At 49.1% G+C, this 16997-nt stretch overlaps 6 protein-coding genes and 1 non-coding gene across 7 annotated transcripts; 4 read left to right on the forward strand and 3 right to left on the reverse strand.

Annotated features, from left to right (window-relative positions):
* Positions 1-1428: 1428 nt before the first annotated feature.
* On the forward strand, positions 1429-2430 carry FPRO_09399 (uncharacterized protein; the record flags this gene model as incomplete). Its single annotated transcript, XM_031232787.1, has 1 exon — positions 1429-2430. The coding sequence occupies one exon, from the start codon at positions 1429-1431 to the stop codon at positions 2428-2430; it is 1002 nt and encodes a 333-aa protein (XP_031082689.1).
* A 484-nt stretch (positions 2431-2914) lies between these two features.
* Positions 2915-4656, forward strand: FPRO_09400 (uncharacterized protein; the record flags this gene model as incomplete). Its single annotated transcript, XM_031232788.1, has 3 exons — positions 2915-2988; positions 3055-4133; positions 4319-4656. 3 exons carry the CDS (start codon positions 2915-2917, stop codon positions 4654-4656), a joined length of 1491 nt encoding a protein of 496 aa, XP_031082690.1.
* A 395-nt stretch (positions 4657-5051) lies between these two features.
* FPRO_09401 (uncharacterized protein) lies at positions 5052-7269 on the reverse strand (the record flags this gene model as incomplete). The annotated part of the gene is made up of 4 exons (XM_031232789.1): positions 5052-6777; positions 6833-7105; positions 7161-7197; positions 7251-7269. 4 exons carry the CDS (start codon positions 7267-7269, stop codon positions 5052-5054), a joined length of 2055 nt encoding a protein of 684 aa, XP_031082691.1.
* Positions 7270-8190: 921 nt separating this feature from the next.
* On the forward strand, positions 8191-8264 carry tRNA. The gene has a single exon. It is a non-coding gene; the product is annotated as a tRNA-Val (tRNA).
* A 249-nt stretch (positions 8265-8513) lies between these two features.
* On the reverse strand, positions 8514-10390 carry FPRO_09402 (uncharacterized protein; the record flags this gene model as incomplete). The annotated part of the gene is made up of 5 exons (XM_031232790.1): positions 8514-8702; positions 8777-8919; positions 8971-9292; positions 9346-9863; positions 9913-10390. 5 exons carry the CDS (start codon positions 10388-10390, stop codon positions 8514-8516), a joined length of 1650 nt encoding a protein of 549 aa, XP_031082692.1.
* Positions 10391-14164: 3774 nt separating this feature from the next.
* Positions 14165-15062, forward strand: FPRO_09403 (uncharacterized protein; the record flags this gene model as incomplete). Its single annotated transcript, XM_031232791.1, has 3 exons — positions 14165-14246; positions 14384-14869; positions 14938-15062. 3 exons carry the CDS (start codon positions 14165-14167, stop codon positions 15060-15062), a joined length of 693 nt encoding a protein of 230 aa, XP_031082693.1.
* Positions 15063-15663: 601 nt separating this feature from the next.
* On the reverse strand, positions 15664-16442 carry FPRO_09404 (putative V-type ATPase subunit C` (VMA-11); the record flags this gene model as incomplete). The annotated part of the gene is made up of 6 exons (XM_031232792.1): positions 15664-15706; positions 15760-15930; positions 15981-16087; positions 16138-16220; positions 16287-16317; positions 16395-16442. The coding sequence occupies 6 exons, from the start codon at positions 16440-16442 to the stop codon at positions 15664-15666; spliced, it is 483 nt and encodes a 160-aa protein (XP_031082694.1).
* Positions 16443-16997: the final 555 nt, after the last annotated feature.

Below are 16997 nucleotides of genomic sequence, written 5' to 3' on the forward strand. Positions count from 1 at the left end.
CAACCACGGGAAAGATGAGCGTCTGAATAAGGCTCAGGATTGGGTGCTGGAAACTCCCGACACATCTAGCCAAGATGTTCCTGGCACTCGAGCCGTGATCCAAGCACTTGCTTGAGCCATCTGCGTTGGTCTATCCCCCCTCCAAGGACGGGTAATTGCTCTTAGAGGCCGCTGATGGACTTGGGGGCTGAATTGCAGTCAGAAGCAGCCAGGGTGGAGTCTTCAAGATGTAACGCTGTGATGAGATGCGATAGGCTAACATGATTGGCCGACAGACGCAGTGACGATCCTTGCAGGTTTTCGATGGCTTCTTCAACGGGCGGTAACAGGCGAGTTCTGATTCGCTCTTTGAGGTGATTAGCCTTCTGGAGATTTAATCGCATGCTTCCTTCTTTCAAAGCCTCGAACCTCATTCGAGGATTTCCTTGTTCATATCGGGCATTTAGAATCTCAAAATGGTCGAGAATCATCCGAGCGTAATATGATGGGCCAGGAACGGTTTGCGTCGATATTGAAAGAGTCTATAGTCGTTCGATGATGTATCGAGGATGCCTGAACCAACAGAGAAAGTCTCACGACATCATCATGGCCGTTAGGCATGTTGGTGATATGTTCCCTCCCCATGCACAGTTTCTGCGGACCGCGGCGGGATAAAGCCCATGGTGTGAGGGGACCAACAAAGGATCCAAACTCCCTGTCAAATTTTGCTGTCGCCTTTGCCACGCCTCATGGATACCTCACGATGTACGGTAAGTGTCGGATCAAACGGAATATGTTGTTGGTGATGTTGGTTGACTTGTGCTTCTTGTGACTGTCGATCTTGACGGTGTTGTTGGTGATTGAACTTTTGACAGTGGGTAACGTAACGGGGAAAGAGGTCGGCAAGTCCCTTGTCAAGAATAACGAAGAGGATGCTCAATGCAGAAGTTGTGACGTTGTCAAGCGAAATTCCAATAGCCACAAGTCTTCCTAATTGCATCAACCGTCAATATGACCAGGAAATGAACTGTCTCTACCGATTATGGCTGGAGTAACGAAGTTCAATAATTAACTCTAGTCAAGTGCATCAATAGAGAACAAGGCCAATTGTAATACCCCATTGAGCCAAATGAAATAGCAGTTTGTCAAATATCATTGTTGATATCGCCAAGTATCCTACTACAGATATTCTTTGAATATAGTAGGTATACCTGCTTAACTTACCCTAGGTACTCCGTAGGTAGGTATGTTGAAGCTTGAGGTAAGTCAGCCTTGCACATGGTGGCCTCTTTGACTGGACGGAGCTCAAGTGACCCCACCAAGGAACCCCACGAGGCTGCGAACATCTCTCCAACTTTTCATCATCCATTTCTCATATCAAAAGTCAACCACGGTCAATACCTAAACTTACAGTAAATCCTGACCGAGGGTTCAGTTTAACTCACTACCATGGCCTCCACTAAGGGACTGACAAGAACGACTTTCGCCAAGCTGTCGCCTCATCCGTATCTACTTGCCAGCCTCGATCCCGCCTCTGATGATATTCGCCCAGCTCGAAGCAATGGACGAGCCCGAAACGAATCTCGCAAGCCAACAGTCAACTTGGCGAGCTTGTCACACGCTCACGGCAGTGCTGTTGTTCGTGTCGGCGACACTACCGTCATTTGCGGTGTACGAGGCGAGACCATCTTAACACCCAACATCCCGAATTATCGTGCCTCCAATACCGAGACCGAGTTGAAAGACTACGACCTCCTGGTGCCCAACATTGAGCTTGCTACGGGTTGCGCTCCTCAGTTTCTCCCAGGTGGTCCACCAAGCACTCTTGCCCAGACTCTCAGCACACGCATATACTCCCTTCTTCACAGCTCCAGAATCATCAAGCCTGATGACCTGCGAATATGGCACACACCACTATCAGAAGACTTCGAAGATCGCATGGAGGAGGATGGAGAGGACAAAAGCAACGAGAACCGATCCGTTGTGGCTTACTGGGTGCTCTACATTGATATCTTTTTCATCTCATTCGATGGAAACCCGTTCGATGCTGCATGGGCCGCTACAATGGCTGCGCTACGAAACACGAAGCTTCCTGGAGCGCGATACGACATCGACCGAGAGATGGTCATCTGCTCCCACAAACAGGCCCGACCTCTCAACATCACGAACATTCCAATCGCATGCACAGCAGTTGTCTTTACCGGCAAAGAAACTGACCGACCCACTGACGGCAGGTTCTGGCTCCTCGTTGACCCAGACAGACTTGAAGAGTCACTCTGCGACGAAAGTGTAACGGTCGTGGTGGACTGCAAAGACGGGGATCTTAAGCTCTTGTCCATCTCCAAGCATGGAGGAACTGCATTGACGCCCCAGTTCCTTACGTCAGAGCAGTTCTTAGGCTGGGCTTCAAAGCGATGGGAAGAGTTCAACGCGGCCATCACCCAATCATAGATTAATGATACCCTAATGAAAAGAAAATGCATTGCAATTGCCCATAACCGTGGCTTTTACCATTATCATCATGAACTAAGTTGGATGGATCAAGAAATGTGTCAAGGCCATTCGACCCACCCTTTCAGACTTTATTCTAGGGCAGGAGATACCGGAAGACAAATTGCTCTACCACTCATAAAGTGAGTAGTAATGAAACTACTACGCCACGAGCAATGTTCCGCAGAAGAGGTAGACATTGCGTAAAGGGCTGAGCGGATGGTGAGGAAAAAGGAAGAGAAAAGAAAAAAAGTATCGGCCAATCTTTTTTTTCATTGCTGGGAGTTGAAGTGCACGGGCCAACTGATTTTATTTACTAAACCTCCACTTACTGCTTAGCAACCCTGCCCCACTTGAAATCTCCTTCAACCTTCGCGCATCATAAAAAGGCTGATCAACTTCCTCTCCCTTCCTCTCCCTCTATCCTCGCAATCTCAACCTCACCATGGAATCCCTCTCAGACACCCTATGGGATGTAGTGATCAGCGGCACTGGGCTACAACAGTCCCTCCTCGCCCTGTAAGCTTTGGATTCCATTGTTGAGATGTTGCCTCGGTCGGACTGACCCAGCCTTCATTCTTGAAGAGCTTTGTCGCGTTCAGGCAAGAATATTCTACACGTCGACCCCAACGACTTCTACGGAGGCAGCGAAGCCGCGTTCAGCCTTCAGGAGACAGATCAGTGGGCTGAGAAGAATCGATTGACAGACCCATCACGGTTGTTCTTTTCTGCGGAGGTGACGCGAGATGCGGACGCTTTAGGTGCTACACGATCCTATAGCTTGGCTCTCGCGCCGCAGCTGATACATTCGCGGTCGAAGCTGGTGACTCAGCTCGTCGACTCGAAAGCATTTCGGCAGATTGAATTTCTCGCTGTCGGTTCCTTCTACATCTTCCAGCCCTCTTCAGATTCCTCGTCCACACCGTCGCTCAGCCGGATACCATCGACCCGCGAAGATGTCTTCTCCAACAAGTCCATTCCAGCTCGGTCCAAGCGGTCCCTGATGAAGTTCCTCAAGTTTGTGCTTGACTTTGATTCGGAACCGAATATCGGTACATGGCAGGCACGTGCTGATGAGGAGCTGGCACAGTTTCTGGCCTCCGAGTTCAAGCTCGATGCTGCACTTCAATCCTACATCATCACACTGACGCTGAGTCACGATGGGAAAATATCGGTCAAAGATGGCTTAACCGCCATCAACCGACATATGACATCGATGGGCGTTTTCGGTTCTGGCTTCGCTGCAGTCTATCCCAAATGGGGTGGATTGTCAGAGGTGGCTCAAGTGGGCTGCCGTGCTGCTGCCGTTGGCGGTGCAATATATATGCTGGGATCTGGCATTAAGAACCTGAAACGATCAGAACAACCCGATGCTCCGCTGGAGCTCTCATTCACGAATGATATCGACGTCAAGACCAAATTGGTGGTCCAAGGCGCCGATGCAGCTGACTCTAGCAGTATTCGAATCAGCAGGCTCACAGCGGTCACAAAGTCAAACTTGTCTCCGGTCTTTGAACTGCTTACTGACGGCGCTCCCACACCCGCTGTCGCAGTGGTGGCATTTCCTTCGAGCATTGTCACTATTGAGGACGAAAGCCCTCACGAGTTTCCAGTCTATGCTATGGTACACTCAAGCGACACTGGGGAGTGCCCTTCTGGACAATGTGAGTTCACCTTATCCTTTCTTCTTTTCTCATTGTGTTATGATGATTCACATACCGAATACTTATCTACATTGTCTGAATTCTAATGACGATCATTATCTCTGACAACCTGATGCACACCTCACACTTTATTATTTTATTTGACACATGATTAAAAGACAATCATTCTAACAAAAGGTCAACAGATGTTATATATCTCAGCACTGTCTATACCACATCAGCGAAATCAGTCCTCAAAAAGGCTCTTTCGTCTCTGATTGCCGCTGTTTCCAAGGACCACAATGCGTCCTTGCCGATCTACCAGGTGTACTACGAACAGAGCGGTGGATCAAATTCTTTGAGCGTAGATAGAGACATTGCTACATTTTCCCTCCCGTCGCTGGGTCTAGCATTCGATGATTCCATCCTGGACTCTGTTCATGAGGCTTGGAAATTGATTAATGCTCAGTCCGAGGGCACATCTGCTGATTACATGCAGTTCGAAGATCGAGAGGGTGGAGTGGATGATGATCCTTTCGACTAGAGATGATATCAATAATAATATGTGAAGTATTTCAAGTTCTGTTTCTTTAAATATGATGTATCGAGTGTTTGCACACTGAATGAATCTCTTGCTTACGGACCAGAAATATCCCGTTGCTACCTCGTTTCCCACCCGCAAATCAAGATATATACCGTTGACCGTATCCCACATATGCTGTCAATACCTATGATCCCATTTTGTTTCCATGTCAAGTGTTCCACGAACTCCAAGAATTTGGTGGCTGAATTCCCCTATAAATGAAATGGGCAACGCTGCGTGAAATCGTAAAGTCATCGCCAATAAAAGTCGTTCCTGTCGTAGGCTTCATCGCCATGCGTCTATGAAACTCACATGAATGATAGTGTACCAATTGAACCCTCGGTCCAAAAACAAGTCTAGGCCAGCTCGTCGGCCATTTCGAACTCCTGCTGAGGAAGAGTGAGGCCAATGCGGATGGTCCCGAAGGGCATTTTGTCGGCAATCCCATCTTGCTCGATAGCAATGACGTTCTTAGTTGCAAGAACGAGAACATGCATGAAAGCTTCCGATGCGAACTTCTTGGAGTTGGCAGGGTCATCGAGCTCGTCGGTAAGAGTGTTGAAATCAATCCAGCGACGGTCAGCTTGGTCGCAAGCACGAGTATATCCCTTGGACTCCACACGAGAAGTGGCATAGCCTAAGAAGTCAAGAGCAGAGGCATCAATGACGGCACCAGAGCCCTGTGTGTCGTCGCCATTGCCGAATTCGACATCAACCATGAATCCTTCATCGCCGATAGAAGAATCTTGAGAACGGAGCATCGCCAAGTCATCAGAGCCATGTTGCGGCCCAAGCTGATCACTCCAGCGCTCGATTGGGCGAATTGCACTACCGCGGGCATGCAGAGGACTTGGAGCAGGGAATCTCTTCTGTGCACTACCCTGTCCCCGAATAGACGAACCAGGAGCAGCAGAGGGAGGACGACTCCAAGGAGCCATGGATGAGGAGTGCCGATCTTCAAGACCCTTTGCTGCATCCATTCCCATCTCTGGGGCAGTATCTTCACCAAACATGATAGCACCCATGCCATAATCAACACCACCCCCAAGCTCGTTGGCATGGTCTAACTTCTGACGGACATTCCGTGCTTCATTGTGCTCGTCTTCAAAAGCTTCAGCAGAAGCACGGCGGCGGCCTCGCGTCACAATTTCTGGTTCTTGCTCAGGATTCTTTCCCTGTAACTGTGCCAAGAGAGCCATACCAGAGAAGTGTTCTGCGAGGAGGTGTGCCGCCCCTGAACTAGCTCTACCAATACCCGCGAGCCCATTGTCAAAAAGAAGAGCCTTCGCGTTGTGGCGTGCCTGAGCGACAGTGGTAACAGGACGGGGTTTGTAGTTGGCCTTCATGTTGTCAAGATAGTTCATAGACCAGCTTCGCATCTCTGTTGCAGCAACATGGTTCTTTCCGTCGACCATTTGGCGAATTCGACGTCGCCTTTGTCGTCTCAGTGGTGCTTTGGCTTCCTCAGTCGAAACTGATTCAGAGCTGGGCTCGGCCGAGGAAGTTGTTTTTCTGGCAACAGAGCGCTTGGGGAAAGGCTCAGCGTCAGGTAAGGCAGCTTCACCCATGATGATCACATTGTCTCCTTCAAGGGGTCCATTTTCGACGTCGAGGCGGGCGTTGGCAGCTTGAATCTGGAGTTGCTCTTCGAATGCCGCCGTTCCAGGAAGGGGAGGGAGTTGTGGTTCCATGTCGCCGAACTCAATGAGGTTGCCGTCGAGGTCAAAGTTGAGGTCAAGACAAGGCATATTTGCAATGTCTACGCCGAACGGGTTGAAGTCCTCCACAGGGTCCTGCGTATGAAAAGGTTTTGCGAAAGGAGAATCATGGTCAAGATCCGTTGGGAGACGGTAACTTCTGCCAGAATGCGAAGACTGAGGAATGTCGAAGTTGAGCAGTGAATTGCCCCGACCTGAAGAGCTGGAACCTTGAGTCTTAGGAGTCATTTGAGAGATACTGCCTTGTGACGAAAACTTTGTCGAGAGAAGAACCAAGTCATCAACGCTAGCCAAAAGGTCGAGCTTTGGGATAGTCGACAAAGGATCAAAGGACGGGTCATCCTGCAAGGTTATTTGATGCCGCCTTAGAAGAATATGTCAGTACACAGAGCTTTGTGAGGCAACAAAGGACGTCTTACTTTGATTTGCCCGCGTTTGGGTCCGTTTCACTTGTATCCATAACCCGAAAGAAGGTCATCATGTCAGATTGTGTCTTTTCAGCGTCCGAGAGCATGTAACGGCATTGCTGGGCATAGACTCGAGAGACTCCATAAAGGAGGTTTCCCTGGAGACGTAGAGCCAACGGGGCTCCTGGGTCGATGATGGTCTCACATGCCTTGGGAACGTTGACTTGTTGAATTGCCTTGCGAGTCAACCGCTTTTGATTAGACTTGCCCACGGTGGCGACGAGCCTAGATTGCAAAGTCAGTGAATAGAATGAGACGAAAAGAAGGCACTGATATATACCAAATGGTGGCAACCCCATACTGGGTATTGCTGAGGACTGAAACGATGTTAGCTATGTCCTAGTTGATGACATATCATGAGGTGACTTACTCTCGTGGCTATAGAACATGCTGCTCCCGGATGCACCTTTGAATCTCTGAAAGAGCGCCCGGGACTTCGACTAATAAGGGCAAAAGCAGGTTAATCAACGAGGAAGTTTCGCTCTAAACTGCCCCCTATACTGATGAACCGGCTTGAAGTTGGTCGCGGTGCTGTAGTTAATAGGTGAGGTTGAAAGTTTAGGAGGTTATGATGCAGGATAAGGAGAATGAAATGGGAAGGAGGAGAGAAGGGACGATTTTAGTCGCGTCTGATATTGATCAAGAGGGGCCTATCGCGGAGGCAGTTTCAATGTCTGGCAGCCACTGTCAAGCACCTGGCACCTCAGGCAGCAGCAACTAGGAACTTACAGCACACCTATTAGGTACCTACCTTAAAGGTAGTAGATAATGTATAAAGAACTCTCTCATGTTGTATTCATCAGGCTCTTATTGTCGCATTCAGTTATTGGTAGTGATAACCGTCCCTATTACCCTCTCTGAGTAGCTACACTTGCAACGCCCTGGTGTCAGTATCTCAGCTTCAGTTAAAGGACCTTAGGAGAGAGTTGAGATATCGTTGAAACTATCTGTTCGGCCTAGATAATGAGATCATTGATTATTGAAAAGAAACGAAAAGTCGGTACGACAATCTCGAAGTCGTTCGTGGTCAATGTAGTTGGTGTCTCTTAACTAACATACCTTGTCTTAGCACCTAAGGTATAGAGCGATCTTTCGATGATACATTTCCTTTCCAGTTATTGCGCACAGTCTTTACGGGCGGTAGTTACTCGCGTACTGCTGGCCTGAAGCCTTTATCGCCTCGATCATGTCGGCCCTTGATGCCTCTTGCTAGACAGGAGGACCTTAGGATAGACCTATCAGCTCAATGGCTATCAAGCAATTAAGATATTATCTTCATGACAACATCTTTCCAATAATCAAACCACGTTGGTTCCGTGGTCTAGTTGGTTATGGCATCTCGTTAACACCGAGAAGGTCCCCGGTTCGATCCCGGGCGGAACCACACTTTTTGTTTGTCTGCATTACGCTGATCGGCGGGCACATGATGTCGTCGAGATTCGGTCACTCTATTTGCAGGTGACTGCAAGAATTGAATTGGTTCTATCTAAGGAGCTCAAGGAGCTCTAGGACTCTGCCAATGACCACCAGTAAAAGTCATGAAGTGAACGCTTGCCCAGAGAAATCTGATTGCATGCAGGAGACTGAGACTTATTTGACGTTTGATGAACTACAGAGTCTTGGCCACGTCTGACTACTTGTGAGTTGTTCGAAGGCCAGTTCCGCTGGCAATCAAGGCAGCACAGAGTCCTAGAAGGGCTACGGCAGTCGAGGCGCCAAACGCATATCTCAAACCATCATAGTAAACCAGACGCGCCCTGAGTTGCACATCGGGAGGTAATTGACGGATATAGTCGACAGAGTGTCTGATTTGCTCAATAACCTATGTGGCAAAGCACGATTAGCATCTGATCAAAGGCTTTACGACAGAAGTTGGCGACAAGAAAAAGGGCATACTCTCCATTTATCTGCTACGTCACTCAATGCATCAGGCAGGCGAACGCTGAGTGTAGTCTGTACGATGGCAGATGTGACTGAAACGCCCCAGACGGTTCCTAGTGAGCGGATGAGGTACACTGTCGAGGCCGTGACAGCGTGATCTGTAAACTTGTAAGCTGGCAATATTGATCGACAGAGACTCGTGTGCTTACCGGCGTGGTCGAACGAGGCGAGTGAAGTAAACAGTATACCGGGATAAATAATGCCTTGACCAAGGTTTGCGGGAAAGACATAGACAAAGTACTTCCACTTCGAATCTTGAAACTGGAGTAAGGTCACCAAGCCGTTGCCTACCACCATCAACAGAGCTCCAGTTCGCACAAGAGCAAGCAGTTTGCCCCAACGAGACATAACTACACCAGCAATAAGGCCGCCAATTGGAGTCGCCAGTGAAGGAATTGCAAGTCGAGCACCGGCTGTGGTGGCCGAGTCAAGCAGAACAACCTGAAAGAAAAGCGGAAGCATGAAAAGGTACTCGTGAAGTGTTAGTCTAAATCACCAAACGTGGACAACTCGCGGAAGCTTACCCCATATGCAGCCATGCCTGCGCATACGTTTGCACACTGCGTTGCAATAGGTAGCCTTCCTTGCAGCAAACGGAGGGGGATAACCGGGATGGCACTCGTCTTTTCCTCAACGACGAGGAAAAGACCAAACAAGAAAACGCTCCCAATCAGGGCTCCAATCACCCAAGGACTACCCCAGGGAAGCTCGTTTCCTCCCAGGCTGAGTCCCACAAGCTGAACCGAGATAGCTACGACTAGGAGAAGTGACCCAGAGAAATCGACTCTGTGCCAGACAGTACCTAGACTGCCATCGAGTGAAAAACCTCCAGATTGATCAGAGACGACTAGGGCTCCAATGATCAGGGCCATGATTGATACGGGCACCTGAAAGAGAAAACACCATCTCCAGCCAATATGGTCGGCAATCGAGCCACCAAAGGAAGCTCCAGAAATAGCTCCAAAGCCATAGATGCCGTTCTGAAGAGCTTGGTACATGCCGCGCTTCCTAAAAGGAATCATGTCCGAATTGACAATAGTGGCTTTCGCATATCAATGGAAGTGAATGAGAGAGTTTGGAGTTACACTTACCCATTGTCATCAAGCCTCCACCGCCAAAGCCCGTCAATGCTCTCATGGCATTGAGAAAGATGATATTGTTCGCAACACCACACCCAAGACATCCAAAGGTAAACGTAATGGTCGAAATGAAGAAACACAGTCGTCGCCCAAAGATATCAGATACCCTGCCATAGAGAGGCTGGAACGCTGTGCTAGTGACAAGATACGATGTAGTCAACCATGAGGCTGTGTTTGCGGCATCGAACTCAGAGCTGATGACGGCATAAGTGGCAGCGGTGATGGTACTATCGAGGCCATAGAGGAATACATTCGACATAATGGCCAACTGAATCCAGACGAACCCACGAGGAGGTTTCCAACTGTCTTCGTCGGGACCTTGAAGTAGCGGTTGATCCTCACGAGGCTCCAGGGTATCATTTTCACTGTTGCTTTGCTGTGAAGGGTCCAATGCTTCAGGATCCTGGGCTGTGAGAGACGAGTTCCTCATGATGAGACGATTTATTGCAATTGCGATTAGGAATTGTCGATTTCCAATGATACGAGAATTATCGCAGTCGGTTCAGGAGAAAGATGTCAAAACGCTGCGGCTGAAAATACATTTTGCGTCACCAGAAATGGTGAATAAGAAAACCAATCTGATATGTCGTGGGGCATCAAACGGGTCGTCGGCCATGACTCAACTTCAAAGAACCAGGAACATTGACGTATTGCAGAGATAAACCGGGCTGAATCGATGGTGAAATCTCGCATTGAAATCACGTATTGGCCGATCCAATGAGAGCCGGCAGATCATTACCCTGTTACACAGAGCAAGATCGGTATCTATGGAATTCGGCAAACAATTACCATCTATAAGAACGATGTTTAGTGTATGAAGCATGGTATATAGAGTTAAAGATGAATTTCTTCCTATGTCACACTATATCTCAACCAAGACACTCAAAGATGCCCAGCGCCTGGGAATCATTCACTCATAACCAACCATAGAATTCTTTCTCTTGACTCACCTTCAGGCGACCAGAAAGATGAAAATTAAAATAATGTTCGTAGCCTCCATGACCAGCCAGAAAACGTGAAGAGCATATAGGTAATGGCTTGGGGTAAGATCTTGGTCGCCGCCTTTAAGAACTCAGCTGGTGGTGATAGGATATTGTTTTCACGAAATTCCCAGTATGCGACAGATATTCATTGAACACAACAACAAAGGCTCTGGTAGTAAAGTCCACCTCAGCATGATTTATACAGTTGTCCAGATAATCTCATCAACCCCGCCCGTCTCATAGATTCATTCATTGTGTGTCAAACCAGTGCCTTACACTGTTACACTCGCCAAGTTAGGTCCCTTACAGCCCGAACTTAAGAAATGCACCTAAATCTTTAGATATTGGCAGGTTCACGCCTGAATGCATGTGATTTATGGCCCTGGGAGAAAAGAGCTTTTGCAGGTAGAGCTGCAGTCATTGTAAGCCCGCTTTAGGCAGGAATGCAGTCTGCTGCAGCAAACATCCACTCAAACCAACCACTTTCCGTATCTTATGGCAAAACGAAACACTCTCACCAAAAGCCAAGAGAATCCCATGCCCCGAAATCTGGATTTCCAAGGACCAACTTGGCGCGTCAATGTTTGTGGGCCAATCGCGCGAGAGAGTCATCAACTGTCGAAGTTCATCTCGTGCCACTATAGTCACGCAACACCATCGACAAATCAGCAAAGACAAAGAAAGGATTGCTTTGATACGGGCTTTCCCGGAAACCCTCTCAGAAAGGGAGGTATCAACTGCGAATAGGACACCGCCCTCCCTTTCGAATCCAAGGGTCCAACCATCATCCAACGTAGCCCTACGCTCCCGCCTAAGACCTGCGCCTGGGGAGGAAGGAAATCCGAGCTCACTTTGTCTTTAAATAAATCATTACATACGATGGTTCTGGTATAATATTGTATATTGTTACAGAAATAGCAGTTCGATGTGTAAGGCCGTTTCATTTATTGGCACCTGGTGTCTATTTGAGTGACAAACCTCGAGGAACGAAAAGAGTCGACATCTATCATTTTCCAGCGTTTCCTTTCTATTCCAGCTACGGTACCAAACCAGGTTGTCATGCACCTCGATGCACGTCAGCAGACACTCACCGCCGTCTATCACTATCAGAGCGCAACCTGCATGCTTGTGTGACAGGTTGAGCAAGATGTACCTTCGAACTATGGAATTACGGTCGCGATTTAATACTTCCCGCTCAACAGTTCCGTGCGAACCGTGCCGCTTCCCCTGAAGTATGAGTCGCAACTAACTGAATTCAATCGAGGGCCTCGACACCTCGGTGAAATGGGGCCGGACCAGCCGCTTAGAAGCAGATAGATTCCTCCTTTCCCATGGGAGAAAGCGGGGAATATCCAATAGTGCCTCGTGAGTAGCTGTTGCGGACAATACATAACGACCCAGGTACTGATAAGATGCGATCTGAAAGTGGTCTTTGATGCCCCGCGGGCTGTTCCTGCATCTGAGATGCGCCAAAAGTCACCAGTTTAGAATTCTATATCTGGTGATCAAGCAAGCCCCCCCCCCGCTTTTGATCAACAGCTCTTCACACCAAGAGGCTGACAATCAAATGGCTCGAAGCAAAGATGAGCAGGACACCACTTCGTTGAGGTCTTCAGCGCCTTCAGACTTCGATGAATGTGGAGAGAGGACGCCAAGCTAAACCTATTCGAAGCTGGGAAGAAGAGGGAGGTGGGTGTCGAGCTCCAGCAAGGATAAATGGACTTGGGCGTCACATAGCGCTCTTTGAGAATCCCAAAAGAATAGCCAGGTCTGGCATCATAGGCCGGCCCGACCACGCGGTTCACAGCGGTTAGGAAGATCGGCAACCTTACTGTAAGGAAATAATGGAAGCTGCGCCAACATTTTTGCGATAGGACAGGACAGGACAGGACAGGGCAGGGCGAGACGAAACGGAAATTAAAACAAACTTGGTCCTGGAAATGCAAGCTCGACGTCAAATACATCATTCAGCTCCACCACTTGGCGCAAGCTCGACCGCCGTCTTGAACAAAACCGGATTGAGATACCGTCAACGCAGTCGTTGTGCAACATTGGCTTCCGTCAGTTACGCTGCTTCTTCTGCTTCTGCCAGGGAACTTCTCACAGCCAAGACAACACCCGCCAGCCGTCTTATCCATTGGCCATCTGGGCTTGTGGGCTTGTGGGCTTCTGGACTTTTAGGCCCCCCCCCCCGCCTCAGAGACTCTCCCCCCTGCACACATAGCCCGATCATGATCCACAGCATACACAACCCCGCCATTCACAGTGGGTAAATGTCCTCCGAGGCCTCGCCGGAAAACTGTCCGTGATACCCCGCTATCACCGTATCGTGTCGAAGCATCCATGGAAGCTCGTTATGCCAACTAAGGAAAACGCCCGAACGTGTCTTCAGGGGAGCTTGCTGACGGTCGTCCCTAATTAGGGAAGTCACTGTGCAGCCTCTAGATCCTCTTGTGCACCCTGCATTCGCAATTGTTGGAGTTGTGGCGGTTGTACGGAGCGCATGCACGAGAGCTTGTGACACGAATATACACTGGGCGGGATCAGCAAACTTTCTTAACAGTGCCCAGAAGCAAGACACTTTTATTCAAGACTTGCATTGAACAGAACGCGTCATGGTGCTTTCGATGGCCCTCCACAGCATCATCGTCGTGTCTTTTCTCACGTGTCCCCGCATCTCAGTCCCCCTTGCAACCTCCACGCCAGAGAAATCCACGCCACGATGCGATACGGCTGCCCAGCCTAGACCTTGGCTCGGGTTGAACCTGGTACTTCTCCGAAGTGCTCCGCTCGCCAATAGGTTTGCTGTACCCTGTACTCCTCCGAGCTGGGCCTCTTCACCTCGCTCGCTTGCTTGCTTCCCACCATCCTCTCCTGCATACCTGGAAACTCCATGCATGTTTATCCGCGGCTGTGCATCGAACTCCTGGGCATCCTGACCCTCCCTGTCTTACCTAGCTTGGCGTCTTAAACACCGGTCAAAAGGCCATTCATTATTCTGGCTCCCGCACACTTTCACAGGTCTCACTTATCTTGCCTTCTGACTTTCCACGCACCGTTCAACCGTCCCAGCCGCCTACCGTGTGATCCTGTTATTGTCTCGTATCGCTACTTAACCTCAGCATCCCCAATAGTTCTCTTGGACTGATGCTCGAGCTGTCGTGTGCTAGCTCTCTTCCGCTTCGCTCTCAACTGTGCTTCCTCCACCGCAATCTGCCATCATGACGGGCGCTCTCGCAACTCCACGGTATAGTAACGACGACTTCGAAACAGCTTCTATTCGCTCTGCTGCTCCTTCTTATGGTGAGTAGGCAAATGTAGTTGCGATTCTTTGTATCCCGCTGGGAAATCGGCTCTACTTATACACCAGACTGGAGCTCAATACCAGAGCTCCACTACCTGGCACGAGACCAAGCTTGCTGACTTGTCCATTGCCTCAGTATCGGAAGCTCCCTCATACCACTCAACAAATCCATACCCCGAGACCTTGCCATCATACACCCCTCCAGCTCGGTCTCACGCGGTTGTGAGGTCCTCCTTAGTTCCCCAAGGGAGCGGTACCTCAACTCCACGCCAGCAGACTATCGGCTTGCCTCCAGTACCTGCTCTTCCTCTGCGATCCCAACCGAACCTGAACAATTTTCGTATCGCGACATGGTCTTCCGTCTCTAGCAACCCCAACGCCCGACACTACCAAAATGTCGCGAACCGGCGACTGACTGCTCAGCGAGATCCCGTAGACAGCCTTCGTCGAGTCATGACCGATGTTAGCGAGCAAGAACAAGACCGATACATAACAAGACCGTTGGAAGATCCCTATCTGGTTGGTGAGGTGGCTGCCGCTCGTGCTCGTACAGAGCGACTTGCACGAGAATCAGGGGATGATATTCTTCTGCGAGAGGATCGCCAGTGGGACTGGTTCTTAGGTAAGTTAAAAGAAAAACAAAAAACAAGCTTGTCGAGTGTTGTATCGCAGTTGTTAACGTAGAATCAGCTCGAATGAGAGACTCGGATGACCGGCAGCGGAACTGGACTCCGACAAACCCATACAGGCGGGAGGTGGAGGCTGGGAGCCGAAAGAAGCTCCTTCGCCGTATTGGAGGACGACGCTTGCTATGATCTTGCTTTGCTGATCTCTGCCTTTTTGTATTTTCTTTGCATCTTCGTCGCGCTGGGTCGCTACTGTCATGTCTATTACGTTGGCTGAAACGACATTGTCGCATTCTCATGGCGTTTTGATGATCTAGATTGGGTTGTCGGGATAAGGCATGGCATGCGAGTTGGGGGTTCTCAAATTGTCAACTGCACTCCGATTGATGGCATGAAACGGTCGTCGTGAGCATATTCTTCTCTTCTGTCGCTCGTTCTCAAACATAGGGTCGCATAGGGCTTGGTGAACCTGGGCTGGTATTAGGTAGCTCACCCCTCAAATGAAATGAACACTCAAACTGTCTTGAGACGTATAGTGCCAACATGTTGGAGAAATCATGTTAGCATAGACTTTGCGATTATGCTCGAAGCTAGATATGGTCAACTTCCCCGCCATTTCTCTACCTGTTTGCAAAAGATATGTTACACGTCCAATAACGCCATGCCCGATGTACATATGATGGTATGCCTCCGTAACTCGATGGCAGCTCAAAACCTCTTCGACGTACAAGTCGACCATTCGATAGAAAGTCGACAGAATAGGTGTGATTGTTGATTGAATAGGACTTGTTTAACCCTTGCTCTTGCTGTTCAGGAGAAGAGCAACGATGAGTCTACAGGATAATTAGCATGACCAAAACACACTCAAATATCATCAATGACGTACCCATAGAGACCAAGAACTTCGCCGAAGATAAGAATCAGGACCATGCCAACAAAGATCCTAGACTGTTCCATATAAGCACGAACGCCAGTGTCGCCAACAACTCCGATGCAGTAACCGGCTGCAAGCCCAGTCATGCCGACTGCAATACCACATCCGAGATGCAGAAAACCCCTAATACTGTTAGTGTTCATTTTCATTGATGAGACTTCGCGTCGACGTACGAAAACAAGCTGTAGTTCTTGCCTGGGTCAAGATCCTCAGCGATGAGGACGGAGATGACTAGCGAGTAAACGGCAATAATACCGGACATGACGACGGGGATGAGGCACTGCAAAAGGCGTCAGCGATAGCCTTGATTGAGCCAGAGGACAGTTGTACCTTCATGATGAGGTCTGGTCTAAATGTACCGACACCAGCAATGCCGATGCCAGACTTGGCTGTGCCATAAGCAGCACCAATACCTATCGGAGTCGTTCAGTATTCGATCTGAGTAATATCGCATTGCGGGAAGAGGGAGAGTATCGTACATCCGAAGACCATTGCAGCTGCAATTCCGGCCTACAAACTCGCAGCATCAGCATTCGCGTCCACCCCTGGTTTCAGACCAACAGAAAGACCAGAACGGGGATACTCACCATCCCAATAAAGGGGGCAAACTTGGGGGCGAGCTCTGATTCTGCCATGGTGAGGATATGAGGCTGTCGGCGAGCTCTAGTGTCAAGGGCGACGTGAAGAGTTGACGTTATAGCTTGATGATGATGTAGCCTGCTACTGGCCAAGGCTACCAGAGGAGTTGGGAGCTGAGGTGGAAAGCCACATTGGAACGGGTGAGTTTGACCAATGACGAGTGAGTGGCTTCGAGATAGATCACGTGACCATGTAAACCATTAAGGTTGGCCTTGATCAAAGAATTTTGGACTCGAGAAGTAGGACAAAGGTAAATACCCTTCAAAATGCATGTATGATTGCATGATAGAGATGATCTAACTTCTTACTATTGTTACATATATAACTCTACCTGGACTTGACTGGACTCGTAGTTCTATGTATAAATTTAGAGTATCTGTTAATGATGGGAAATAACAGGCTTCTGCTAAGCGGTGTCTTGACTGTATTTGAGGCAGCCGACGTGGACGGTTTCCAGGACTTTTCCCCTTTGTCTCGGTAGGCCGCTACGATTGTTCTCCTTCAACCTAAAGACGAGATCCGGTAGTAGTTAATAGTATGCCTTCGAAGCT

This window comes from Fusarium proliferatum (assembly GCF_900067095.1).
Source record: "Fusarium proliferatum ET1 genome assembly, contig: FPRO_scaffold006, whole genome shotgun sequence".
Lineage (NCBI taxonomy): Eukaryota > Fungi > Ascomycota > Sordariomycetes > Hypocreales > Nectriaceae > Fusarium > Fusarium proliferatum.